The sequence below is a fragment of the Melanerpes formicivorus genome, unplaced genomic scaffold (assembly GCF_026170545.1).
Source record: "Melanerpes formicivorus ecotype bairdi unplaced genomic scaffold, bMelFor1.0.p_v2 SCAF_24, whole genome shotgun sequence".
NCBI classification, from domain to species: Eukaryota; Metazoa; Chordata; class Aves; order Piciformes; family Picidae; genus Melanerpes; species Melanerpes formicivorus.
Genome location: NW_027142376.1, coordinates 12,493,757 through 12,520,403, shown reverse-complemented (window position 1 = coordinate 12,520,403; position 26,647 = coordinate 12,493,757). Strand labels below are relative to the sequence as shown.

At 41.2% G+C, this 26,647-nt stretch overlaps 1 protein-coding gene across 8 annotated transcripts; it reads left to right on the top strand.

Annotated features, from left to right (window-relative positions):
• Positions 1-230: 230 nt before the first annotated feature.
• TCAIM (T cell activation inhibitor, mitochondrial) lies at positions 231-26,647 on the top strand. Of its 8 annotated transcripts, none has more exons than XM_068152932.1 (12): positions 232-333; positions 2,628-2,703; positions 7,151-7,286; positions 7,805-7,958; positions 8,723-8,969; positions 10,475-10,597; positions 13,099-13,196; positions 14,796-14,887; positions 17,562-17,794; positions 18,839-18,970; positions 23,370-23,515; positions 24,239-26,647. In XM_068152932.1, the coding sequence occupies exons 2-12, from the start codon at positions 2,675-2,677 to the stop codon at positions 24,283-24,285; spliced, it is 1,437 nt and encodes a 478-aa protein (XP_068009033.1). In that variant the 5' UTR covers positions 232-333; positions 2,628-2,674; the 3' UTR covers positions 24,286-26,647. The 8 variants fall into 8 exon arrangements, with proteins under 8 accessions (XP_068009034.1, XP_068009033.1, XP_068009032.1 ...); XM_068152931.1 differs by having other exon boundaries at positions 23,370-23,632; XM_068152925.1 differs by having other exon boundaries at positions 23,370-26,647.

The window sequence follows — 26,647 nt, the reverse complement described above, 5'->3', positions numbered from 1 at the left end:
GGGCAGCAGCACTACCTAAAGCATGACATCAATGAGCATTACATGCGGCCCCCCACACGCTGACATTCGCTAAAGCTCTCGAACTGCCGCGACCCACCGGAGACCCTGAACAGCGCTCCGCGCGCTGCCGCCGGCGGGAAACTGCGCCTGCGCGCAGCGGCCGCGCGGGGAGACGCCGTCGAGGTCGGGAGTGACGGTCCCGCCCCCGGCGGGAATCTCCTGGCTTGCCTCAGCGCTGCTCCGCCCCCTCCCGCCGCCTTCGGGGCCGTCGGCCGCAGCGGCTGCGCCAGGCGATGGGGGCCGAGCCCCGGCGGGCGCTGTCCGGCCGTGGCGGTAAGCGGGGCCAGGCCGGGGCCTCGAGCTCTCCTGCGAAGGGGCGCACGGGGGAGAGGAGGAGGCAGTGCGATCCCGCCGCTTTCCTTCCCGGGGGTGGTCGTCGCCAGCGTCGGTGGCTGGAGAACGGTGCGAGGTCGAGCCTGCGGGGTGGGAGGTGTGAGGGGGTTGCTGTGTTGAAAGCGAGCCGGGCCCTGTGGTTCTTCTGGGCCGGTTGTGTGGGTGCCGAGGGCCAGCAGGCTGCGCGCGCTGCGGCGGCCGCTCTGCGTGCTTGTATCGGTACGTGCGCGCGGGCATGCGCCTCGGCTGGCGGCGGGGCGGGGGGCGAGACCGCCTCACTCGGGTCCTCTGGCGGCGGTGTCTCCTTAGACTGCCTTGCGAAGGCGGTGTGGTGGATGCCTGCGCATGCCTCCCCGCCTCGGCGCCGCCATGGGTGTCGTCGCTGTCCGGTAGCTGAGTCCTCAGGCACCTGCCGGCGCAGGCTACGGCCCGGGGTGGTCACCATCGACGTGCCCGAGAGCCGTGGCGGTCAGGCAGGCGGTCAGGCAGGACCACGCGTTCGTTATCCCCTGACATTTTAACCTGAGGGGCGGGGGGGGGGGGGGGCTGTGGCACACGACATCCATCGGTAATAGTTGTGCCCGTTAAGTAAGTTATATCTGCCTGTAGTGACTGTCACAGCGAATTCTGTGCGGGCGCTGTTTTGGTTAAAACTTGCATCGCTGTAGCCTCTTCTCTTTCGAGAGGCGGTGAGTCCGTTCCACTCGAGCTTGGGTGCAGAACGCCGGCTCGCTGTTTGTTTCCTCGCTGTGTTCTGCGTATGCCTCATGGGCGAAGCGCAGGTAAACAGCTGAAGGATATCATCCCCATAGAGATAGAGGTAGAAGTATTACATTTCCAAAGTCTTCTGCAAAATGACTGCAACGTAGTTAATTAATACTTCGATTTGCCTTAGTGAGCAAAGTAAGTTTGAGGTGGGGTGCAGATGAAACTTACTGGAAAACCGGAGATTCTGGCGTTTTAACTAAGCAATGTAACGATTTTTCTAAGCAGTCAATAGAGCATTTGAAACAAGAAACAATGATGCTTTTGTCTGGTTATATAAAGTGTCAGGGCAGATTAGTGAGACTGTTGGGGTTTTTCTATCCTGTCCTAATCCCTGACGCTAAAATTACAGAGAGAAAACTGTTTTATTGCCAGAGAGCTTGTTCCTGCATTTAGGTTGGTTTATGAGTAAGACCGTCGTTAGGGACACGAGGCCCACCCAGAAGACAAAAGTTGCTAAGAATTTTGGGCAGCTTTTAGCACAGCATTTCTTTTTCTCATCCTATTCACTGCTGGAAAAATATTTAGTGAACAATTTATATTCTTCTATGTATATAGTATATATAATATAGTATATATATATAGGATATAGTATAGTGGATATAGTATAGTGTATATATATTAGTAAGATGAACTTCTAAAACTTCCAAGTGTTTTCCAAATCAGTCATAGGAGTTATTGTGCTATATCGGAGCAGGGATGGTGTTTCCCCAATAACTGCTTATCTCAGGTATCTTAAACTGGCATACTTAGTGTGCAGATGTTATCTTGAAAAGTGCAATTAAGAGTTGTGGGTTTTTTTAAGTGCATGAAAACATTGCCGATAGGGAGCAGCTCTCAATTAGGTGTATGTTTGCACTCTGACATGCTAAGTAGTTTGTCCTGTTGGAAAAGTCTCAGTTACAGTTTAGTGCAGAAGTTCCTGGTAGAGATTGCTAATTAATTTTAATGGATGTCATGTGAACTTTTGATGAAGGTTTCCAGGCATTGTTGTATAGCAATGTCCCTCTCTTTGGGTTTATATTTTGCCCCCATGTAATAGTTGGCATATGCATTTTAAACTATTATAATTTGTTTGAAAGCTTTGAACTCTGCAGAGTAAAAAAGTTTGCATGGAATTCCATGATCTGGTATGTGTTAGTGCTTATGGAAAGCTTCTGTATTTTTTGTTTCTATGCTTCAAGACAAGAGAGGGAGTTTGTTGGTTGGTTGTATTTTTCCCTTGACTGCAACACCTTTAAATATTTATCTTGGAATCAAACTCTTAGTATTTGTAAGAGTCACTGTTAGTAGAGGAAACTGAAAACGTTCTTATGTAAAGCTTGAGGTTTTATGTGTCATTTCTCAGTTTAATGTTACTACTGTGTCTTTGAAAGTTATCACCTAGGATTTAGAGAATGCACTGATAAATAAGTGGGGAAAATACTCATGTCCATTGCTAAACAGGATTTTTTTTTCTCTCTTTTAAGTGAGTTAGTAGATGGCTGGAAGTTGTCTTGACCATTGAGTTGCTGCAATGTTTTGCTGTTTGAGAGCCGGGAGAAGGTACGGTATGTTGCTGACCTAATTTGCCTTTAGTATATGTTTTTAAGTGTTTGCTTATGACTTGCAAATACATAAAAGTGGTTTGGTATTTTTGTTTATTTCTTACTTCTTTGGCTTTCCCAGCTTTACAGCTTGATGCTTTCATCAGAGCATCCACAGTTGAAAAATCCCCAAGAGTCATATGCCTGTTCTCAAGTGAGACATGTAAAACAAAAAGAAAGGGAGGGTGGGAAGCTGTCAACAAAAGAAGGTTTTTAAAATATAGCTTGATTATAAAGGAGTGATAGTTCAAAATTGAATATGAAAACAAATACGTTCACAGAATCATGGAATTTCAGGGGCTGGAAGGGAGCTTGAGAGATCATCTAGTCCAACCCCCCTATTAAGATATTATTGAGTTATTAAAACTTGGCGTTTCAAAATGAAAGAATCTGTCTGTAAGAATGAGCATAATGACACAAAGCCTTTTAGTGCTAAAGCTATAAACCAAAAAAGTTAGACTTCAAAGAGATGTGAAGTAAAAAAAGTAGTTGAAGGGAATTATTTAATCAATAAGTTAAATCAGTCCTAGAGTATGGTTGCATAATGTGTTCTAGTGAAGATTGTGTTTCATCTCTCTTGTGGAGACGGCTGTTGTCAAAGCGGTTATGACCTTGATTTTAACATGAAGCCTTTCTCTGCTCTTCGGATCTGAATGAAGCTCTTGAAACAATTCTTGCTCCTTGTGAGCAACGCCATAAGCATCTTTCTATGTTTTCTCTCTTGAAATTTATTTTAATTTATTCATTTTGTCACTTCACTTGAAGGATGCCTCAGAGTTCTTTCACCTTCAGTGAATGAATTCTTCCTTCTGTCACGCAGACTAATTTTGGCCTCTGAGTGTTTCTCCTGTAAGCAAGTTCAAAATAGACTTTTGGCTGAAATCCTGAGCCTTCCTACTAGCATGTCAGGGTTGTTTAGATACAAAACAAGAGAACTAAAGTTAGCCATACTTGGCTGTTTTTTTTGTAGGATGCCAGATGTAACTTTCTGGTTAATAAATTTGGATGTATGATTAAGAGTTTCCAGGTATGTTGGAATGTTTTTCCTAACTGCTGGAAACAGAATGCAGTGTAGCTCAAGAGTAGACATGGGAGATAGTGTACAAATAAGATGAAGAAAGAACTGAGCTCCTTAATGCCTCCTGTCAGCTGTGTCTAGGAGGATGTGAGTTTCTTGCATGTCTGTTAGTCAAAACTGCTACTGGATAGGTAACTAGTTCGTTTACTGTTTGTTGGGAAGAATTTCTCTACCTAAAAACGTGGCATTGCTGTGGAGCTTCATGATCTCCTGCTACTTTAATTAGCATCATGGTGATGAGTAGTCTTGGAGGCTTTGAGATTCAGCCAGCGAGAAGATAGAGGTGTTTGCCATTAATGTTTTATCTTTTAAGTCTTTCACATAATCCACTCCCATAAAAATTGGTTTCAGTCATAGCAATTTGAAACTTCATCACTCCTCTTAACATTACAGATTTTTCCATCCCAGTTTGGTACAAAAACACGTCCTTGTTTTCAGCAAGCTGACTTTTAAGACCCTCTAATTAAATGTTTGCCTACCTCTTAGGCAGAAAACATTAGCTTTAACTGCTTTCATGTCCTTAATTGAAAGGCTGAAAGGGTTGACAGACAAAAGGTAAAGTAAGGGTCATTGCCTCTGCCTGACAACTCAACTGTTGACATTTACTCTACCATTTGCCATTTTACTCTTTTTTTATTATTAATGAATGCAATCAGGAAATAGCCTCATCTGTTTCTGTATCCAGGGAAGTTACTTGGCCTAGGAAGCTAAACTAGCAGCTCTTTGTAAAACAGCCTTGCTTACATTGCATTACTTAATAAAAGTAACTAGGTTTTTCTGCGAATGGGCAGCAGCTTTTGTTACAGGTTGAGGACTATGTCCTAACCATAGACATGATTCTTCCAGGGTACCAGGAGCTGAACAGTCCAGCCCCAGTGGGTAGACACAGGGAATCATGTTATTCCATCCCGTAATATTGTTGATTTATCTCCTGTATGTAAACTGGCTGCGCAGTCAGTTTTGGCCCTTCTTCTCCCTGCTCCATTCCCAACCTGGACAGCTATCTTTCTTGTGATCACAGTATCACAGTATCGCTTAGGTTGGAAAGGACCTCGAGGATCATCGAGTCCAACCTATCAACACAGACCCCATGACTAGACCATGGCACCAAGTGCCATGTCCAATCTCCCCTTGAACGCCTCCAGGGTCGATGACTCAACCACCTCCCTGGGCAACCCGTTCCAATGACTAACGACTCGCTCGGTGAAGAACTTCCTCCTCACCTCAAGTCTAAATCTCCCCTGGCGCAGCTTGAGACTGTGTCCCCTTGTTCTGGTGCTGGTTGCCTGGGAGAAGAGACCAACCCCTTCCTGGCTACAACCACCTTTCAGGTAGTTGTAGAGGGCAATGAGGTCACCCCTGAGCCTCCTCTTCTCCAGGCTAAACAATCCCAGCTCCCTCAGCCTCTCCTCATAGGGCTTGTGCTCAAGGCCTCTCCCCAGCCTTGTTGCCCTTCTCTGGACACGTTCAAGTGTTTCGATGTCCTTCTTAAACTGAGGGACCCAGAACTGGACACAGTACTCAAGGTGCGGCCTAACCAAAGCAGAGTACAGGGGCACTATGACCTCTCTGCTCCTGCTGGCCACACTATTCCTAATGCAGGCCAGGATGCCATTGGCCCTCCTGGCCACCTGGGCACACTGTTGGCTCATATTCAGGTGGCTGTCAATCAGCACCCCCAGGTCCCTCTCTGTTTGGGAGCTCTCCAGCCACTCCGACCCCAGCCTCTAGCTCTGCATGGGATTGCCATAGCCAAAGTGCAGCACTCGGCACTTGGGGTGATGCTGGGGAGTGGGGCCTGGTGCTAGCAAGCTGATTTTTTTACTGTATCATTCAGGCCTGGGTAGGGAGGTATGGCGAGGTGGCCTTGGGGGCTTTAAGGCCTGGAATATGAGGCCTGATTTGGGGGAAGGTTTTGGAAATGTGATGGCCTATTTTGGTTTTTGGAGAAGCCCAGACTGGGGAGCTGGGTTGAATATGAATTGTTGAGTATTTTTGCATGTTTTTGTACTGTTCTATTCAGTGATGAGTAGTACTTCCATTTAAATTTCTAATTCTTTCCAATCCTATGTGGAGCATTTTCTTTCACTCCTTTGGGAAGGTGTGAAGAGCCTCTGTCTTGCTCCCTAAACTGAAGACAGCTTTGCCTTCAGTCTGCTGTGTATTTTGGTGTTTGGAGCTTGTAGTTCTTGTGATACTGTGAGGAGTGAAAGAGTATTGTGTTGCTTAACAGAGCAGAATCACTGCCTCTCTGAGTTACAAACTAAAACAATCAATCACAGAGGAAATGGTTGGCCCATTGAATTTGTTAGCCTGTGGAATTAGCTGAAGAAGGATTCTGCTGTTAAATGTTTACCAGCTCACTTGTTTTTTTTTTAACATATACTGTCCCTTGGTAATAATTTTGCTAACCTGACAATGAGCTTTGAACTATGGCAAGAAATTTTGGTGGTCTTTAATTCAGAACTTTTGCCTTTCATTTCAGTCTTCATTTCAGGTGTGCTCATTGCAGATCTATCGTCTAATTTATGCATAATTGGAAATGCTCAGTCTTTTGTACTCTTTGAACTTCCTAGAACTTCTTAAACTTTCTCTTCTCATCTTAGGCAATGCAATCTTCTTTTCTTACTACTGAAAATTCTTTTGGTCTTTGTTTACTTCTGTCAGTGAAAAATCAAAGGGTGAAAAAGTAGTGTCTTTTGCTTGTCATTTATAGAAGAGTACATTTGGAAAAGTAGATTCAGTTTTTATATGCTTGGGTTTTTTAATATGGACACAAGTATGTGGACCTCAAACTAATGCAGAGCTTCTTTTGATTGAATTGTAATTATTATTCCTAGGCACTGCTTGGAAAATACTGGGTTTGACTTTTTAACTTGGAGGTTCAAAAGTATGTGTGTGTTTTTAAGAACTGCTTAAGCAATAACTACAAAAATTGCCACTAAACCCAGCCTTCAGCATTTGAATTGGCTGGCTGAGAAATTTTTATTTGAGCTTGCTGTGAGAAAGGAGAAGTTACTGCACTTAATTACATGTCTTAATCAGCTGTTAGCATCCACCATCACAGTATCACTAAGGTTGGAAGAGACCTCATAGATCATCGAGTCCAACCTGTCACCACAGACCTCATGACTAGACCATCTTTGAAACCTGTTGGGCCTGGCTCTTTATAAATACAGATTCATGAGTCCCAAGGGAAAAAAAATCCAGGTTTAAATTATTATACTTGCAACTGTGAGTGTTTACTTCATTCTGTCAGTTTCTGATGTAATTGGTATCACTTCCTCACTTGGTTGCATCATACCTAAACATTTTATTACTTTATTAGGTTATGTCTGGAGAAGATACTGCTACAGTGTGTTCTTCAGTCAAGAACTTTGTCAGGAGCTGATGCCATCAATGCTCTCAGACCTTTCTATTTTGCTGTGCATCCAGATTTTTTTGGCCAGCATCCCAAAGAGAGGGTAAAAGTGTTTTGTACGCTTTCTTTCTAAATGTTCTATGTCAAGGATGCAAATTTTCCTGCTGAGAGGAAGAAAATTAGTAGTAGAATTGACTATGACTGTTACCAGAGAACAAAAAGATGCACTTCTGTTATTAATAAACATCCTTTATGAATTACTCATATTTTGTGTTGAATTGTTATAAAGAAAACAGAGTTTCCTTTCAGACCAATTTGTAGCACGTTTTACTTGGTCTATCATTTTCTAATGCTGTTTATTATATTGGAATCAACAGATTTCTTTACATTTGAAAGCCTCAAGGGTAATGTGTTGGAATGTATTAGAATGTGCAAGTATGCACATCATCCAATTTATTCATGCAAGGCAATTAATCATACCTAGAATGTGAACTATATCACTACTCTAGCTGACAGTTTGTAATAACTAATCCTGTGTGTAAGACTCAAAAAAGGTCTAGATGAAAAAAATCACAGAATTTATCATCTAATGATTTGGATTTGATTCTATTTTTTTAACAGGAAGTAAATGAAAACTCTCTGAAGAGGTTAAATGGTTACTTGGAGAACCTTCAGAAACCAGGGTTTCGCTCCTTTAAGCCAACTCAGCTTACTTTTTATGTAAGAGAAAGAGAACAAAACTCTTCTAACGTTCAAGAATCCTTCAGTGCTTCAGGTGCTTTTATTTTATGTACAATGTAGTTTTGTGTATTTGTAGTCTCTCAGATCATTACTTAGCCTTCTGCAGTCATAATGGATTTTCAGTTGAATACAATCCTGTCAAACCATGAAAATATGCATTAGATCAGACAGCTAGGTCAATCCCAAGTAATTAAACATCTTAAGCTCTAAAAAGGCATTGAAAGAAGGAGAAATTACAAAATTGAGGTCAAGTTACAGAATAAGGGTGTAAATAAATAAATTTTTACTGCTTCTAATACCATTATGTTTAACTGGAACAACAGTTTGGTCCTTGTTTTCATTGCATATAATGTGTAGTACTTAATATCTGGGTAGCTGTAGGTTCAGTTGGAACTTACTGTGCAATCAGAAGTTGTCATACCTGAAGCATCAGTTTGCCACATTGTCTCTTAGTTTTGAGAGTACAGAAAACACCACCAAAGTTGGAGTATCAGGGTTGATTTAATTTTATTCTCCATATTTGTCTCTGATATACTGATATGCCTTATCCAACAGATGAGTTTGATGTTGTAAGTCCTGCTGACACTTGAGCAAATTGTGAGGTTTCCCATTAGTCCAGTTATTCAGATTAAATAGTTTTAAAGGTTAAACTGCATGTGAGTTTTTCAGTGAGTATTGAAATTATCATTTCTAGCTATGTGTGCCTTGTTTGGGTTCATGGAAGGTAACTGAAATGTGAATGCATTTCAAATAGTTTTGATTAACTAATACTAATTTTGTGGGACTTGTACCTCACAGGATTTCGAGCAGTCAGTTTCACGTTGCATACGAGGGATCTCCTCAGCACTGTATTAGATATTCTCAACTCCTGCAGTTTGTCTACAGAGCACATTCAGAGTTTGAATGTGAACTCCGAGCCCCACAAGGAAGCAAGAAGCACAGTGAATAGACCTATCAAATGGGATAAGACTTATTATTCATTTACTGGATTCAAGGATCCTGAGGAGGAGCTAGAGCAAGCCCAGAGAGTGGAAACAACTTTAATGTATGTAAGGCTTCTATTTAACTGATACTTTGTAACCTAATTTGGTTTTACTCTAGTACTGAGGTTTTTAAAGGCAATCAATAAACATTCTGAACAATGCAAAACTTTATTGTCCAGCATGTAATTCTGTCACGCTTTTTATAATTAAAGGGAGTTTAAATGAGCTCTTGAGATGCAGTGCCAGCTGAGCTGAGGCATTCTTGTCTCTTTGCCCAGCATTCACATTTGGTCAGTTCAGTTCTGCTTGATCTAGTTTTTCTGTTTTGTGGAATATTGGTGGCAATTCAAAAGGAGGCAGAGGTTCCACTTGCTCCACATAGTTCCTTAGCTCTTACAGGCCTTCTGTAACACAAAACTATATGCTTTTTATGTTTATTGTTAGTATTTAGTTACCACATTCTGTTGGGATGCATTCTAATTTGCCAGAGCATCTGATTTGTTGCTCAGCACACCAACCCTAATACTTAGATTGAAGCAATCATACACTGAACTTGGATTAAATTCAGTGGGTTGAGTATTTAAAGTTGGTTGCTGATAAAAGCTGTATGTGCTGATATTCAGGAAGGGTTAAAAATGCTGCCCTGAAAAACTTGGTAACAATGAGGCTCTAGCTGCCATTTGAAAGGAATATAGAGCTATGGCAGTAGTGTGGTCTGGGCGAAGAATACCCCTCATCCTGCCTAGCACCTTGCAAACAGAAGTACTGTAAACCACTGAACTATGATTTAACATACTTGGAAATTACTTTACTTATTTTTTACACATTCACAAGAAATCTCACAGCTAGTTACATATTAACAGGCTGGTTTTAATACCTTGACAATTTGGCATTGCACCTCTCTTGCCTAAGAGTTGGAATTTTTTTCACTTAAAATCCAGTATGAGAATGGAAGTGTTTGTAAAAATAAGAGTATGAAAGTAAGTTTGTGCTCTGAACAAAGGCTAAATCTTTTGAGTAGCTTTTTTCTTAGAAACAGAATGGCCTGGTCGTTGCAAGTTTTACACGTGTCCCGTGGGTCGTGTTTGCCTGGTTGCGATTATTGACAAGAGAACTGTAAAACTTTGACCTGCATTCATCCCAGCTCTGCAAGAGATACCTAACTTAGCCCTCCAGTACCACCCCCTTTATTTCATAGTCTTCTGTGATCACTTCAGTTGTTTTCTTAGGCTTTTTGCAAACCCAGATATGTGGAAATTTTTCATTAAAGCATTAAATTCGGAGGCTGCTCTACATCTTTCATACCTCTTAAGTCTCACAATTTCAACACTCTCAGTGTCTTTTCAGTTTGATTCCCTAGTCCTCACTAAAGACATTAAGCACCAGATTTTTCTATGTAGATATCTTAAGGTCATTGAAGCATTTTCAGTTTCTGTCCTCTACTTTTAAAAAGAAACCCTTAACCTGGTTACTTAATCTGTTAACAATAAGAATTCAGGCATACTGTTAGCAAGAAAGCTGATACAGCTGTGGTTTTGTTTTGTTTTGTTTTTTTTCCTTCTTTCAGATCTTGGCTAGATGATAATGAAGCAAGTGCAGTAAAAAAGCTGAAAAAGAGTTTGCCACTTAGAAAAGAACTAGAACGTTTAAAATTTGAACTCTCTCATCAACTCCAGCTCTCAGATATCAGGTAATAAATTAGACCAGTTGGGCTTGTGTTGTGGCAGTCAAAGCAAGGAAATGTTGTGTACACCCTCAGCTTTAATGGCTTATTCCAGCAAAACAGACATATTTCATATATGGGAAAATCTTACTGAGCTGAATAATATTTTTCTTTGGAAATTCTACTGGGATAAAAATTCTCTGTTACAGTCAGCTCACAAAGCATAAGCACTTGAAACAGGAACTAGAATTTGCTTTACTTGGGGTGTTTTGCTGAATTCAGGTAAATGTTCTCCAAGGTAGCTGCATTGACAGTGAAATGCAGCTTTTCATGTGGTACATGTTGACATCTTGTGAAGGCTTAGTAAAAATGTTTGGGTTTTTTTTCTAGTGTCTTGTTCCCCACACTCCAGAGGAAGGTATTTGTTTGCTTGAAAGGGTTGTGTGCAGTTGTTGATCTTAATTCTTTAGAGGGTTTTTCAGGAAATAATTTACTGTCTGTTTTTAATGTGCTTTCTAATGAGTGAGTTCTGGTGGGGGATACTGAGGATGGGAAAATGGCAGTGAGAGTTTTCAACAATGGAAAAACGAACCAGGAGATTCTTTCAAGGCCTGGTTAGTCTTTAAGTTCTTCTTTTAACCAGGGAAGAGAGAGTTGAAGCTTCTGAAATCATGCCTTTGCCTTTTGAGCCTTTCACCCTGTAAAAAACTCTGGCTTCCTTTAAAAATAAACCAGGTGTTTGGATGTAATTTCTAATCCTCTGCAACTCTATTGTAGTGGGGGTTTTAAGGTGCTGAAACAGCCTTCAGAATTAAATGCATAGGTTTGGGTTTATTTGTGCCTTGTATTTCATTTTCTTACAGTTTGTGCTTTTAAAATGCACAAGAAGTACTGAGTTATATGAAGAGTTACCGATTTTCCATAATCCAGAAAAGAACCCATGTGTCAGAAATATCACAAGCAAGGATGTTAATAGGCAGCTACTACTTGTGATACTGTGGCCTAATGCTAGTGTTCACAGGGGTGTGATAAATAACTGGGTCATTAGCTGTATTTCATGTGTAAGTTTAGGACAACTGAAGAGAAGGTAGGGTTTAAAAGCCACCTTTTTACATTCCTTTCTGGTGCTACTGAAAGCCAAGTGATATTGCTAGGTAACAATAGTTATTTGGATGCCTTGCATTATAATAGATTGAATTGTCTGATAAGTGCTGTGGCATAGTGCCATTCTCTGCATCCCAGAGTGGGTTTTTGTCAGGTAGCTTTCCCTAAATGAGATGTTGTGGCTTGACCTCATCCAGCAGCTAAGCATTCACACAGCTGCTCTCTCATACACCTCCCCTGGAATGGCAGAAGAAAATAGGAAGAGCAAAAGCAAGAAAACTGGTGGCTCAAAGTAGAAGTCTAGTAGCTGAAGTGAAACAAAGCTATATGTGTTCAAGCAAAACAAAAGGAAGAATTCATTCACTACTCCCCGTTGGCAGACAGGTGTTCAGCCCCTTCTGGAAAACAGAACCTCAGCAAATGCCAACACAGAATAACAGAACAGCTAGAGTTGGAAGGGACCTTAAGGATCATCTAGTTCTACCCTCCTTGCTGTATAATGCTTGCTTGGGAAGACAAATGCCATAATCAAAAGGGTCCTCCCTTCATCCTTCTTTCATTAAGAGCATAATATCATGGTCTGGAATACACCTTTGGTCAGTTGAAGTCACTGTCCTGGCTGTGTCCCACTCCTAATTACTGATGGAGGAGGACAGAGGGAAGAACAAGCCAAAACTTGGATAGTATGCCAGCACTGCACAACAGTCAGAACAGTGGTGTGCTGTCAAGACATTAAAAAATGTAAACCAGAGAGGCTCTGTGAAGAAAATTAACTCCATCCCAGACAGACCCACTTGAGACAGCTTTGTATTAGCTAGAAGTTTGTCAAAGGATGTCGTTTTTTTAATACACTGGGACTTTAAATACTGCTTGAAATTTAGCTGGGAGTTTGTCTGGTTTGTGATGGAGGAAGTGTCAAAACTACGTATCTCCAGTGTAAGCCCTGACTCCTCATTTTACAGTGGAGTCATTTTTGTTAAATCAAGGAAAAATACATATAGCAGCTTATCACTGGAATCATAGTAATGTTTTGGGCTAGAAACTCAAAGGGAAAAAGCAGCAGTTCTTAGATATAGTATTTGGTCCTCTAGACAAACATTATACCCAGTACAAACAAACTGCATGCCACATGACTAACCTTCTGCTGGGGACAGATTTGCAAGTTCTGTCTAGTAGGTTGGTTTTTTTGGTTTTATTTTTTTTCTATATGTGAGTTTTAGACCTTTTTAAAGAGACTGAATTTTTATGTGGGCTTTTTGTCTGTTTAGCATAAAATGATGCGACAGTTTTTCAGCATGCCTTTGCTTTCGTTGCTGAGGGAATGTTACTTTGTGTTGTAAGACTTCCAGCTGCATCTCAACTTCTGAACTTTGTATTATTAATAATGTTGAGAACTAAGTACTTTCAACTGTATTTTTCTTCAGGTGGCAGAGAAGCTGGGGTATTGCTCACCGCTGTAGCCAGCTACACAGTCTAGGTCGCTTAGTCCAACAGAGACCTGAAGTATTAAAGAATGTTAAAGGTATTTCAGTTGCTTGCTTCATACACCCTAATACAGCCTTGATTCCAAGATGAACATGAGTCTTTGGTGACAAAGGAGCTCTATGTCTTTTCACAAATGCTTTTGATAACTGCAAAACCAAACCTACCAGGCTTCCTGCAAAGCTGGTAATGACTTAAAATTACCTGGTAGCTTAAAATGTCTATTTTTCAGTGACCTTTCCTTACAATTCATTTGCTGCATTTACTTCTTAATGAATGAAAACTGAGTGAACCAAAGGCAGTAGACTTAGTACTAACAGTGAAAGTAAACAGTTCAGACTGAGCCTCTGAAAGGATGGAGGTAGCAATAAATGTTACACATGGTAGATTCAAGACAAAAAAGCGAGTAGGTTGCTAAAGAGTCAGTATAAGGAAAACTCACTCAAATGCTTTCAAAATCATACTGTCTTCTCTTACCATCCATATACCCTAAAATCTCTATAACAAACTCTCTATTTTCTTGGGGGAAACTAAAATACTCTGTAAACCTGACCTACCATTCATTTCATACAGCTATGAAAGTAGCTGTTTCATCTAATTGGAGTTCCTGTGTTTTATGCCTGTCTCTAGATACTCAGTTTTGAGTGGCTTTCACGTGAGGTTTCACCTACTCCTTTGTCAAAAGACAGAGTGGGTAGGACAATAAGCAGTAGTTTTAAACTGTGTCAGGTTTCAAATTTGTTTTACCTGAGTGCTGGAGAAGTTTATTTTGTGAGCTTGTAGTCTCCATCTTTGAAGATCTTTCATAATACATTGGGCAGCTTGGAAATTCTACAGGTACAGTTGGTCTTGCCTTGGAATGCAAGGATGGGCTATATGCCTTAAAGTCAGTGTTGCTATTAAGGATTTTGGAAAACTCACTTCTGAGATCAAGAGCTTCTACTTGAGCCTTTTCTTGTAGATTAATACATCACACTGAAGACTGTTGTGGAAGCTTATTTTGATAAATAGTTGCCTGTGCTTTTACCCTGAAGTAATACTAAGGATCTTTGTATATCACTTAAAAGACTCAAAACTGATTTGTTCTCCCAAAAGTAAACTTAATGTCTTTTTATGTTGTCTCTATTATTTCTCCTTTTTAAAGGCAAAAGCCTGATGTGAAAGTGTTTATTACAGTTTGCATGTTGCAGAGAATTCTGTGGAGGTAGTGTTCAATTACTGTGCTAGTTAATTGGGTTTTGACCAACTCTTACCTTATTTATATATACTTTAAGCATATAGTGTAAACTTTCCTACTGTATGCATGACTTGTGCAGATTCTTTTGAATGTGCTGTGTGCTGAGCTACTCCTTATTTTAAAAGTAGCTTTAGTATGAAAAAGTCCAGGTAACTAAAACATACCTATAAAGTTTAAACAGAGAGAAGGCAAATGCTAGGTAAGGTTTGTATAAAAAAAACCAATCCTGAACTGGGGTTTTCAAGAATCAGTCTTTCAGCTGTTGAGAAACACACAAGCACCTACTTGTGTGTGTTGGTGGTGTGGAAATGTGGTACTTGTGACATGTTAGTAGCATAGATAAGCCTTAAATGGTCGTGGAAGTAATTGCAATAACCCAAATTAGCTTTGTTCAATCTGCAGGACGCACGGTGATATTTACAGACCGTTCAGGTATGAGTGCAGCAGGCCACATAATGCTGGGGACCATGGATGTTCACCATCACTGGACCAAAGTAAGAAGATTTCAAAGTAAATAATAATGCCTTCTGTAATGACATCCCTTTTTTTAAGCTATGAGCAATATGCTAATTGGTGTAAACAACTCATGAGTAATTTAAAGCAAACACATAGCTACTATGTTTAGCATCACTATGACATTGCATTCTAAATTTAATCCTGTCATATGCTGTTACAACAATCTTTGTCAGATCTTCCCTGCTGCTTTCACTAACAAACCAGTCCTACTTCTGGTCAGATACAGAGTAATCCAGTTTGTTACATGGTGCTCCAGTCTATGAAATGAGCACTGGCAAAATCTTTCATTATCCATGGAAAGCTCATTTCTGTGAAAAATTCAGGTTTCTTAGAGAAGTGGGGCTTAAAGGGAGTTGTGAAGTGGTCATTTCTGTCAATGCCTGCTACCCAACCCTGTCATTCCACATCATTCTTCTAGGTAGGTAACGTGAATGTTGCAGAAATCTATTTAGCAGCTGGAAATTCTGCTGCCGCTTGTGTGAAGTTTGGAGTTGATGATTTTTCTGGCGGCATAAATGAGAAATGTGAGGAATCACAGAACAGGCAGCAATATCAGCATGAGATTTCCTTGAGTCTTAAGTTACTGAAATGTCAGTGATATTTCTGTCAACAGTATTTCTTTATCAAGCAGATAATCGGTGGAATTTCACGAGCTGGAATATCAGAACATTCTATATCCCAACCAGTGAATAGTACGAAGATTTAGTGCACAATACAAATCTTGCTCTGGCGGCTGTTTGAATTTTCACCTATATATGTTTCACCTAAGGAGAAAACTATCCATGTTTTGTAAATGTGAATGATTTGCAGATACCTAAACCAAGACACTAGCATTTAATGCAAATCTTCTGCTGTGCAATTTGCAAGTGTTGAGACCCTTGGGAATGTAAGTGTTCTTCTGATTAATAATAAAAAATGCATTCTCCTCTTTGAAAAGAGAAATGCTTCATCATTTTAACTTCTGCCAAGGGATTTTCTGAAGGGGTCATATGTCAGTGTATGGAGTGGTTGTAGTGATGGTATTTGCTTTGGAAGATAGAGGAGAGGCATGTATTTGAACCTGAAGTCAAGAGCTTTTAATATTAAACTGCACTGAAGGTCATGTTAAGCAATGCAGAAAGGTCTGAACATTTTCATGAGGTTGGTTAGTCATTTGTATTTCAGAGAGCAGAGCTTTTTGTCATTTTAGAAAACAATCCTGAGGGCTACCACAAAGTACTATTGCTAATTATTAGAAAAATGAAGCAGTAGTGTTCAAGTCATTCTATAGATTGCTGGTCAAAGGCACAGTAGAGCAATTACTCTGAAATCATTTGACTTTATCCAGCAGGAGCTGCTTGTTTGGAGTTTTTTTTAATGCAAAACTGTTGTAGTAATAACTGGGTAGATGGTAAGAGATGACTATTACTACAGACTTTACTCTTTCACTTCATTGCCCTGTTCCAGCTTTCTCTCTTATCATACCCTTCTATGTCTCAACTCATGGGTCTGACCACTTCTTAATCTTTGCTGGTATAGGCTTTGTAAATTAGATATCTGGTTCCTTCCTCCTTTCTGCTCTCCCTTCAGACTAAAGACAAACTAGGTTATAATCCAAACCCTTGGAAAGTACTAATTCCAGCAACAGAGACTTCGTTTTTGAGAGATGGTATAAATCAGGCTGCAGAACCACTCTGGACTGTATGTGAAACAGCTTTACCACAGTAACTGTGATGATAAAGCATTTTACATGGGCCTCAGATGATTATTGGTTTTAATTTTTATTTCTAAATATGAATTTCTGTAGATATAGAGAAAGACACCATCCATCAGTCTTGATGTAGCCTCTTGAGGCCTTTGTAGTATAAATACTGAAAATACATGCAAGCTTAGAATAGAGTAGACCAGGTAGGAAGAGACCTTCAAGATCATTGTGTCCAATCCATCAACCAATCCAACCCACCTAAACAACTAACCCATGGCACCAAGCACCCCATCAAGTCTCCTCCTGAACACCTCCAGTGATGGTGACTCCACCACCTCCCCAGGCAGCCCATTCCAATGGGCAATCACTCTCTCTGTGTAAAACTTCCTTCTGACCTCCAGCCTAAACCTCCCCTGGTGCAGCCTGAGACTGTGTCCTCTTGTTCTGGTGCTGGTTGCCTGGGAGAAGAGACCAACCTCTGCCTGTCTACAACCCCCCTTAAGGTAGTTGTAGAGAGCAATAAGGTCACCCCTGAGCCTCCTCTTCTCCAGGCTAAGCAACCCCAGCTCCCTCAGCCTCTCCTCATAGGGCTGTGTTCCAAACCCCTCACCAACTTCGTTGCCCTTCTCTGGACATGCTCCAGCAAGTCAACCTCCTTCCTAAACTGAAGGGCCCAGAACTGGACACAGTACTTGAGGTGTGGCCTAACCAGTGCAGTGTACAGGGGCAGAATGACCTCCCTGCTCCTGCTGGCCACACTGTTCCTGATGCAGGCCAGGATGCCACTGGCCTTCAAAAAGCATACACTTGGTAATTCTTGTTTTTTGGTACTCTCTGGTTGCTATTTTTTCCCTCGGGTTCAGTGTTTGCATCAGTAAGTGTTACTTTATTTATAGTTTCTTTTTATTTCTTGAAATTAAATGTGATGATTTGTAACACAGGAAATGTGGTTTTGTGTATGTGCACAGATTTTTGAGAGATTGCCAAATTATTACAAACTTCAAAAAAGACTGCTATTCTTGGAAGATCGGATAAGCCAGCTTCTGGGAGGCATACAAGTGATATATATTGAAGAGCTGCAACCCCTGTTGACTCTAGAAGAGTACTATAAGACTCTGGACTCTTTCTATAACAAGTTATGTGACAGCAGACTACCTTTTCATCCTCGCAGTCTGCGAGGCTTGCAGATGATTCTGGAAAGGTAGGTATTTCACAGTGTCACTAAGGTTGGAAGAGACCTCCAGGGTCATTGAGTCCAACCTGTCACCACAGACCTCCTGACTAGACCATGGCACTAAGTGCCACATCCAATCTCCTCTTGAACACCTCCAGGGACGGTGACTCCGCCACCTCCCTGGGCAGCACATTCCAATGACGAATGACTCGCTCGGTGAAGAACTTCCTCCTCACCTCGAGTCTAAACCTCCCCTGGCACAGCTTGAGACTGTGTCGTCTTGTTCTGGTGCTGGTTGCCTGGGAGAAGAGACCAACCCCTTCCTGGCTACAACCACCTTTCAGGTAGTTGTAGAGGGCAATGAGGTCACCCCTGCGCCTCCTTTTCTCCAGGCTAAACAATCCCAGCTCCCTCAGCCTCTCCTCATAGGGCTTGTGTTCAAGGCCTCTCCCCAGCCTTGTTGCCCTTCTCTGGACACGTTCAAGTGTCTCAATGTCCTTCTTAAACTGAGGGGCCCAGAACTGGACACAGGACTCAAATACTTTGCAGGAAAAGTTTGTTTATTTCAGAGCTCCTGCTCTTCTCCCCCTCCCCCAATTATTGCTTTCACTAAGAAAACAACTAATTCTGTCTCAGATTTTCAGTACATCAAAGTCTCTTTGTTTCTAAACGTTTTAAATGCGTGTTTACAAATAAGGAAGAAACCAAAATGAAGAAAATCCTGCTTCTTTCATTCAAGTTAGAGTCAAAGTTCTGGGTTTATCTTGCAGTGTTGTGATGGGTTAAATCAAAGATTCTGTGCTGCCAGCTCAACATTCAGCTATGTTGCTGCTATTTGTATTTTTTTAGCATTGTTGAGAGATGCTTTTAAAAAGGTCCATTTACAATGCTTCTGTGTTCTCCTGAACCAAACTTGGTTCATCTTTTTAGCAATTATTTTGATTGCAATTAATTGATACTCTTTTATCTTCAGGATTAATTCTGAAAGTAGTTGATGTCAATACTTGTGGGGGGGGAAAAGAAAAAGGGAAAAAGAAACTTCTGTTTTCACTTCTCCTCATGTTTCATTAGTGACAGATGCGCACCAAGCTTACATGAATCTGGACACTTCACAATCCCAACGGTCTGTGATCCAGCAACACTTCAATGGTTTATTTTTGCTAAAGCACAGGAAGCAAGAGAGAATCTGAAAAGAAAAGAGGAGTAAGTGTTAATATGACTTGATAAATTTGGCTTATTAAAATCTTTGCATGCCTTATGTTTCATTAGGAGGAGGAGAGCTTTGAAGAATGTAATCATGCTCTTTTGGTGGAAAAAGAACCCCTTCTGTTTATGAAATAGGACTTTGCCTATCAACTTTACTAAGTCAAAAATGTCATTGTTCAGTGAACACAAACCATTGTTAGAAAATACCCATCCTTCACACTGTAGAAACAGTTGTGTCTTACTCAAGTTAAAGATCTTTACTTACAAGACAAAATCACGTAATCCCCAGAGGAAAGATGGAGTTTTTAAAGAGACCTTTTTTAATTGCCTAAGAAAAGTAACAAACTTCTGTTATGTTACTGAAATTGTGACAAGAAAGCAGCAAAATATAAACTGAATGTAACTGAGACCAACTAGAGAATTGTTCTTTCTAGTTGTCTGTCAGTTAATTGAGGAACAGATTAGTTACAGTATCACAGTATAACTAAGGTTGGAAGAGACCTCGAGGATTGAGTCCAACCTGTCACTACAGACCTCATGACTAGACCATGGCACCAAGTGCCAAGTCCAATACCCTCTTGAACACCTCCAGGGACAGTGACTCCACCACCTCCCTGGGCAGTACATTCCAATGACGAATGACTCGCTCGGTGAAGAACTTTCTCCTCACCTGGAGTCTAAATTTCCCCTGGCGCAGCTTGAGACTGTGTCCCCTTGTTCTGGTGCTGGTTGCCTGGGAGAAGAGACCAACCCCTTCCTGGCTACAACCACCTTTCAGGTAGTTGTAGAGGGCCATGAGGTCACCCCTGAGCCTCCTCTTCTCCAGGTTAAACAATCCCAGCTCCCTCAGCCTCTCCCCATAGGGCTTGTGCTCAAGGCCTCTCCCCAGCCTTGTTGCCCAACAAGGGGAAATAAAAACAACCTGGAACAGATTGGTGCAATAAATACCTTCTTGGTACTCTTTCACAGCTGTGAGAGATTGAGTCCATGACTTGTAATATCTATCAGAACTGGTAATTTTCTTCTTCCTCTTGTATGTTGCTTGTGTCTTTGTGGATTGAGAGCTTGAAGTAGAGATGCTGGATTTATTTTGAATTAAATACTGTGAGAGGTAACTAGGTGTTACAGTCCTTTTAGAGTTTGTTGCTGGAATTGTATTTTTCTGCTTTGGAAAGCTTTTAATGAGCCATTGAAACATCACACCACTATGGGTGTATACATGATGGATAGCTCCAGATATTTTTTGGTGAAGGTTATTTTAGGTTTGAGTCTTACTGAAAGTTTCAGGGTTTTATCTGTTGAGACCATGGAGGATGTATTTAGGAGATGGACCTTGGTAAAACATGGAGGCTTGTTGAAATTTTTCCATAACCCTGGTCTAGCTTTGAAGTTAGATTATACTTTTGCCATAGAAGTTACAACTGCTGAACAGCTTTCTACGTAGCTCTCCATATGTGACATATGTCTGTAGAGGTTGGGAGGAATGTTGTAGCAAATGTATGCATTTGCTTCTGGATAACTCACTCAACAGAAGCCATGACACTACCCCACATTGTATACAAATCCAAGAAAAATGTGGGGGTCTCCTCAGAGTGTAAGCAGCTGTGCTGTGAGAATGCAAAAGCCACATACCTCACATCTTGTATGTTAGGTGACGGATGGTTGGTACAAAGTGGTAGAGAACAACCATACTGGGTCATATGGAAAGTCTGTCTCCATCATCCATTAGCCAGTAGAAAGGCTGTGTGGGGCAAAAAATAGGGTGGGTTTTGTTTTGTTTTCTTTAATCTCTGCTCCTTCCCAGTTTCTAACTGACAGCATTCAAAAAAATACTTGAAGCTGGAAAAAGAGCATTCACTGTAACTTCTTCCCACCCCCCCACCCGCCTTGTCTAATTAATTTTGAGCTGATTTATATTTTGTGGCTCCAAAATACCCTGTGGCAGCAAATTGCACAGCTGAATTACATGCAAGGTGTGTATGAAGGAGGAAAGAGGTGTTCTTTGTTTTATAGACACACAGCCTGATGATTTCATTTGTCATCCTCTTGTTCTCGTGCTGTAGGAAATGCAGAACAGTCACTCTGTGTTTATCACCTCTGCCTTTTTTTTTGTGGAGATGTCATATTTCCATTAGTTGACCTTTATTGAAGCTGAAAACTCCTTTTCCACTTAATGCTTCCTTGAACAAAACCCATTCTGTACTTCTGATTTTTTTTTTTCCTTAGCCTCCTGTGGTTCTTAAAGGGAGGGCTGAGATAAAGTGTTTTGAGATGTGCTGGATTTACTTGGCACATGCCATGCAGAGAAATGTTTTGCATGCAGTAAATGGCATGGGGGAATTCCTTATGGACTGATGTGCTGGGGAGTTCAAATGCTGCTATTGCAGAGAATTGCCTTTTCTGTGTGGATAATAGTCTTCCAGTAATGCAGGATTTAGTATCAATCTTCTTCCATTGCTTATGTCAAGTAGGAGTTTTGTACTGTGATAGAGGTGAAGCCCTCTTGTGGAAGTGACTAAAAACTAACTTGCAGTTCCTGCTATGTGTAGCTAACTGTGTATGCTTCAAGGGAGGCTGAGGTTTCACCCTACAGGAACATGCTTCGTCCTCAGTTATTTGAGAACACTCCTAGGAGAGTGGCACAAATAGGTCAGTAGGGAGGGCAGGCTTGCCCAGGTTGGCTTACTGGCCCACTTCATCCCAGGCTGCCAGATCTATGCTGGGCTGCTTGTACAGCAATCAGAGAGCCTCAGCTGAGCCTAGTGGTATGACAAGTACATGAAGCTCTGGAGTACTGAGCTCTGGAAAAAGTAGTGTTAAGCCCCTACAGTAGTGTTCTTATGAGTCCAACAGTAGCAGAGTCCATGCTTATCTTGAGCCAATTTACATCCCAGCAGGTCTGCAAATGTGCTGCTTTGTGTCTCCTCCCATTTGGCACGGTGTCTGTTGTAGGCTAGCAGTGGAGCTGTTCCTGTAACCAAGCTGGCTCTCAGTGTGTCTGTGTTAACGTGGCACAGTAAGCTAGTAAGGCTTGCTGAATCTGAGTTGTCTGTGCATCAGATGATCAGTCACAGTTGCAGTGACTCTTAATGCTGTATATTAACCTTTTTTTTCTGAATAGCTTGAGCTTGCCGTGGGCTGTCTTAACTATTTTTTGTGAGGGGATGAATACAAAAAAGTCATCTGCAAGCTATGAACTCAATATTCATAGAATCATAAAACCATTTAGGTTTGAAAGAAGCTTTTAAGATCAACGTGTCCAACCAAATCCCTATACTTCTCCAACTGGCGAGTTATTAACACATTTAATATCCATCAGGTGACTGTATCTGTCGTCTGTTGCTTTGATGAGGTGCAGAGTACTGGTCTTAGTTAAGATGACAGACTAATTGCTAGAATGATTTTATTCTTAAAGCTTGCACTTTCAAAGTGTACACTTTCATCCCTTACATTAAAAACAGAGCCTTCCTGGAGTTTTTGTTTTGGAGCCTTCCAGGAGTTTTTGTTTTGCTATTTTTCCCCCCCTATTAACTGTACACTGCCCCTGTACACTGCACTGGTTAGGCCACACCTCGAGTCCTGTGTCCAGTTCTGGGCTCCTCAGTTTAGGAAGGAGGTTGACTTGCTGGAACGAGTCCAGAGAAGAGCAACAAAGTTGGTGAGCGGTTTGGAAAACAAGCCCTATGAGGAAAGACTGAGGGAGCTGGGGTTGCTTAGCCTGGAGAAGAGGAGACTCAGGGGTGACCTTATTGCTCTCCACAACTACCTGAAGGGAGGTTGTAGACAGGCAGATGATGGTCTCTTCTCCCAGGCACCCAGTACCAGAACAAGAGGCCACAGTCTCAGGCTGCGCCGGGGAGGTTCAGGTTGGATATTAGGAAGAAGTTCTATACAGAAAGAGTGATTGCCCATTGGAATGGGCTGCCCAGGGAGGTGGTGGAGTCGCCGTCATTGGAGGTGTTCAGGAGGAGACTTGATGGGGTGCTTGGTGCCATGGGTTAGCTGTTTGGGTGGGTTGGATTGGTTGATGGGTTGGACGCGATGATCTTGAAGGTCTCTTCCACCCTGGTTTGGTTTATTCTAAATAAAGGTTTATTCTAAAAATAAAGGTTTGTAAGGGGGAAAAAATAAGGTCATGGTGCAGGCTTTCAAATTTGGCTCTGCCTTGGTGTGCTGGTGGCTGTAGTCATGGAAACATGTTCAGTCTAGCCTCTGAGGTAGAGGTGGCTATCCACCTGCACCAACATCTCAGTTGTGCCATAGCCCTGCGTGAAGTGACAGCTTTGTGTACGTGCATGTAGCCTACAAATACTCTTATTTCAAGTCTGTTGTTTTGTTGGTTTTTTTAAAAAGAGGTGAAGTTGTAATTTTGTCACTCTCTGTTGTCATTTGCTAGGATGATGATTACAGAGAAAGAGCTCATTGATACTTCCACTGAAAAATTTTCCTTGGATCGGCTGTATAAGGAGCCCAGTGTTTCCAGTGCGCAGATGATAGACTGCTGTAAGCGGCTGCTGGAGGAATCGTTGCCATACCTACAAGGCATGCACCTTTGCATTTCACATTTCTACTCTGTGCTGCAGGATGGAGAGCTGTGTATACCTTGGAACTGGAAAAACTGAGGACCTATCTGATAATCAGACAAATTGTTTATTTTATGTAAGAGACTCTAACTATGAGTGTTTTAAAGAGTAAATTATTTAAATCTGTATTTTGATAAAAGCATTCAGCCTACACATTTCTAACTGCTGCTTAAGAAGGATGGAGTCCTAGGCAATTTGCACAATGCACAGCATTGCCGTTTCTGGGAGAGACATCTGTACATTCTCCATGCAGCTGTGAGGATCCCAGTGGATGGTACCAGTTGTGAAACCTCATTTTTGTAGTGAATTATGAAAATCTATTACGTTGCAGGTCTGCAAGAATGTGCATGTGTGTTTTAATATGCCTAAATATTGCCAGATCCTCTTAAATGGAGTGTACAACCACAACCAGACATCAGATAGCCTCTTAAGGAATTCACTCTACATAAGTTACCTGCTGGCAATATTGGCATTTTGTATTCCCTGTTACTGAACTTTTAAAAAGTTACAGGAACAACCATCAGAGTATTTCTATTTTGCAGAAGAAAGCAGTTACATTAACTTGGTCTTTACAGTAGAGTTTCATATGCTGCTCCAATATTGTTGCCTTAGAATTTCAGAATATGCCATTTGTACTGTCTGCAGTCAGTTTAATGGAGCTATCATTCTCTTTGTTTTCCAGCCTTTACTCCCATCAATACAGACAATCCTCTCTACTTAACACTATAACAGATTGCAAATCCCATTCACAACACTTAAAACATGAGTAGTTTAATGTGACATCTAAGGAGAGAAAGCATTGATTTGTGTGGGATTGTCTGCAAGAGTGAAAAGCAAGGAGTCTGCAGTAAGGCAAACAAGTGGATTGTTATTCCTACTTTATTCCATGAAAAAATGAAGTAAGATGTGAATGTATGTCAACACTTTTTTGTTGTAATACGTGTCAAGATGCATTTTGTACTTGCAAAGTATCACTTGAGAAGAGCCAGTTGTTTAATTTTCCTAGACCTGAGTTCACCTATAAAAATTTGCAAAAGAGGAATTGTCAAATGCTTACTTGCTTTGTGTTTACATTTGTGTTGAGTATGGAAATGGTTGTGGGTTTTTCTTTTCTTCACAGGCTCAGTGTCAATTGTTTGTTGAGTTGCCAAACTGAAACTCCCCACTGTGATCTCGAACTCCATTATAAAACATCCAGAGGGAAGCTGCAGCTTTCTCAGGCCCTTAATTCAGCTGAATTACTAGCAATTCTTGTGTAGGTTTTGAAGGCCAGTTAATAGTTTCTTCCAAGTGGTTAATTTCCATTGCATATTACTTCCCCTTGCTCCATCTAGCATCAGTGATACTAGCCATGTCCCAGTTGTGGTAAGCAAGTAATCCCAGCTGCATCAGTTGCAGACCAGCAATATTCCTGTAACTGCCCTTTGGCAGTAGGGTGTCTTCAAGAATAAAAGCTGTGTAGTATTTTTTTTTCCCTTGCAACTCTTCAGGCAAGAAGCAGTTTTCCACTTTGACTGCAGAGGAGTTAAAAAAACAGTCTGAGGGAAGGTGAGTAGACTCAATCAAGAGTCTGATGCAATTCCATGAGGACTGATGAGAATGTCACAGCAGTGACTAGACAGGGACCTTCTATTTTCAGCATAGAGAAGACAACTACAGCTGGCTTGAAGGGGAGACACAAACTGCAAAGAGCCTTCATGAAGCCTGCAATGTTTCCACAAGTGAACTGGGACAGTGAAGACTGACCTGGAATGGGGATTGTAGTAAGTAAGGGCAGGAGAGAGAGAGAATGGGGCTGAGTTTAAATGTGTAAGTGATGGAAACAGTTGCTGTTAAACACTTCGGTCTGGGATTTTCTCTTTCCCTTCCAAAGGGAAAAAGCCACTGTCCTCTGGCAAAATGTGTCAGCCCTCAAAGGGGTCACATGGCAGCCTGCTTTTCTGTTATCTCCAGGCTGGGGTCTGAGGTCTGTGCAGTAAGCCCAGAGGCGGTCCCCTCATGTGCTGTGGGAATGGTCCTTCCCTTTTCTGTTAGGTTTTGGTTTGCTTGCCTAAGTTCTGAAGGAGACACCTGTCAGAATCTAAACCTGCTCAGTAGCTGAGCAATATGAAAATGGGTTTGAATTAATATTAACATCTACTATATAAACATTATTCAGTACAGAATTTCTCATTGATCTGTGGCCAAGGACCAAAAGTGTGCTTGGTAGGAAGGTTCATAAAGTATTCTCTTTAAAAAAAACAACCAAAACAAAACCCCAACAAATCCTAATACTAAATTGATGTCTTGCTGTTCTAGTCATTATGTTTTGCTTAGAGGTTGGGGGTTTTTTGTTTTTACTTTTTTTTTTCCCCTTCCTCCTGTTCAGAAATTTATAACAAACATTTGAAAAACAAGTGAAGAATCTCTGCCAGTGATCAAAGACTTGAAACGCACGCCGGTCATCCGTCATGAGTCAATACACCAGATCGTGTCCTTCAGCCCCTGTGAATGGTTTATTATTTCAGTGCAGATGTCAGTAGGAAATCCAATGCTAGATTCAATACCAGAATAAAAAGAGGTGGAGGCTTGAGACAAAGTTTATCACTTGTAACAAGTTCTTTTGGTGCTGTTTAATACTGTGCCCTTGAGATGCGCTCATGGTTGAACAGCAGTTTCCATTTTGTGGGGTGTCAATGTTTTAGCCTGTCTGTTTTGTATGAATTCCTGTGTTGCAGGTTCTTGTCTGTTCTAACAGCTTGGTAAGTGAGTTTTAGTCTTAGAGCTGTGTGACAATTGTGTGAAATAATGCCCATTTTGTTGTTCTTCTGGCTATTAACTGCTGGGATACAGCCTCAGGGACTAATAGGCTTGTATTCATGTTTAAGACACAGAAGATGTTGATAATGAATCATGAAAGAGACTTAAAAAGGGAAAACCTTGTAGAAGATTAGAGCTGGTGTATCAAAGCATATCCAAATTTCATCACAACTGTTTGTGAAGAACATAAATCTTGTTTAGTTTGTGTACATTACAGCTAAAAAGAAACCACCTGTGAAATTTTAAAGCTTATTTGAAGTTGTCTTTCTGAGAATATATAGTCTTTGTCTGA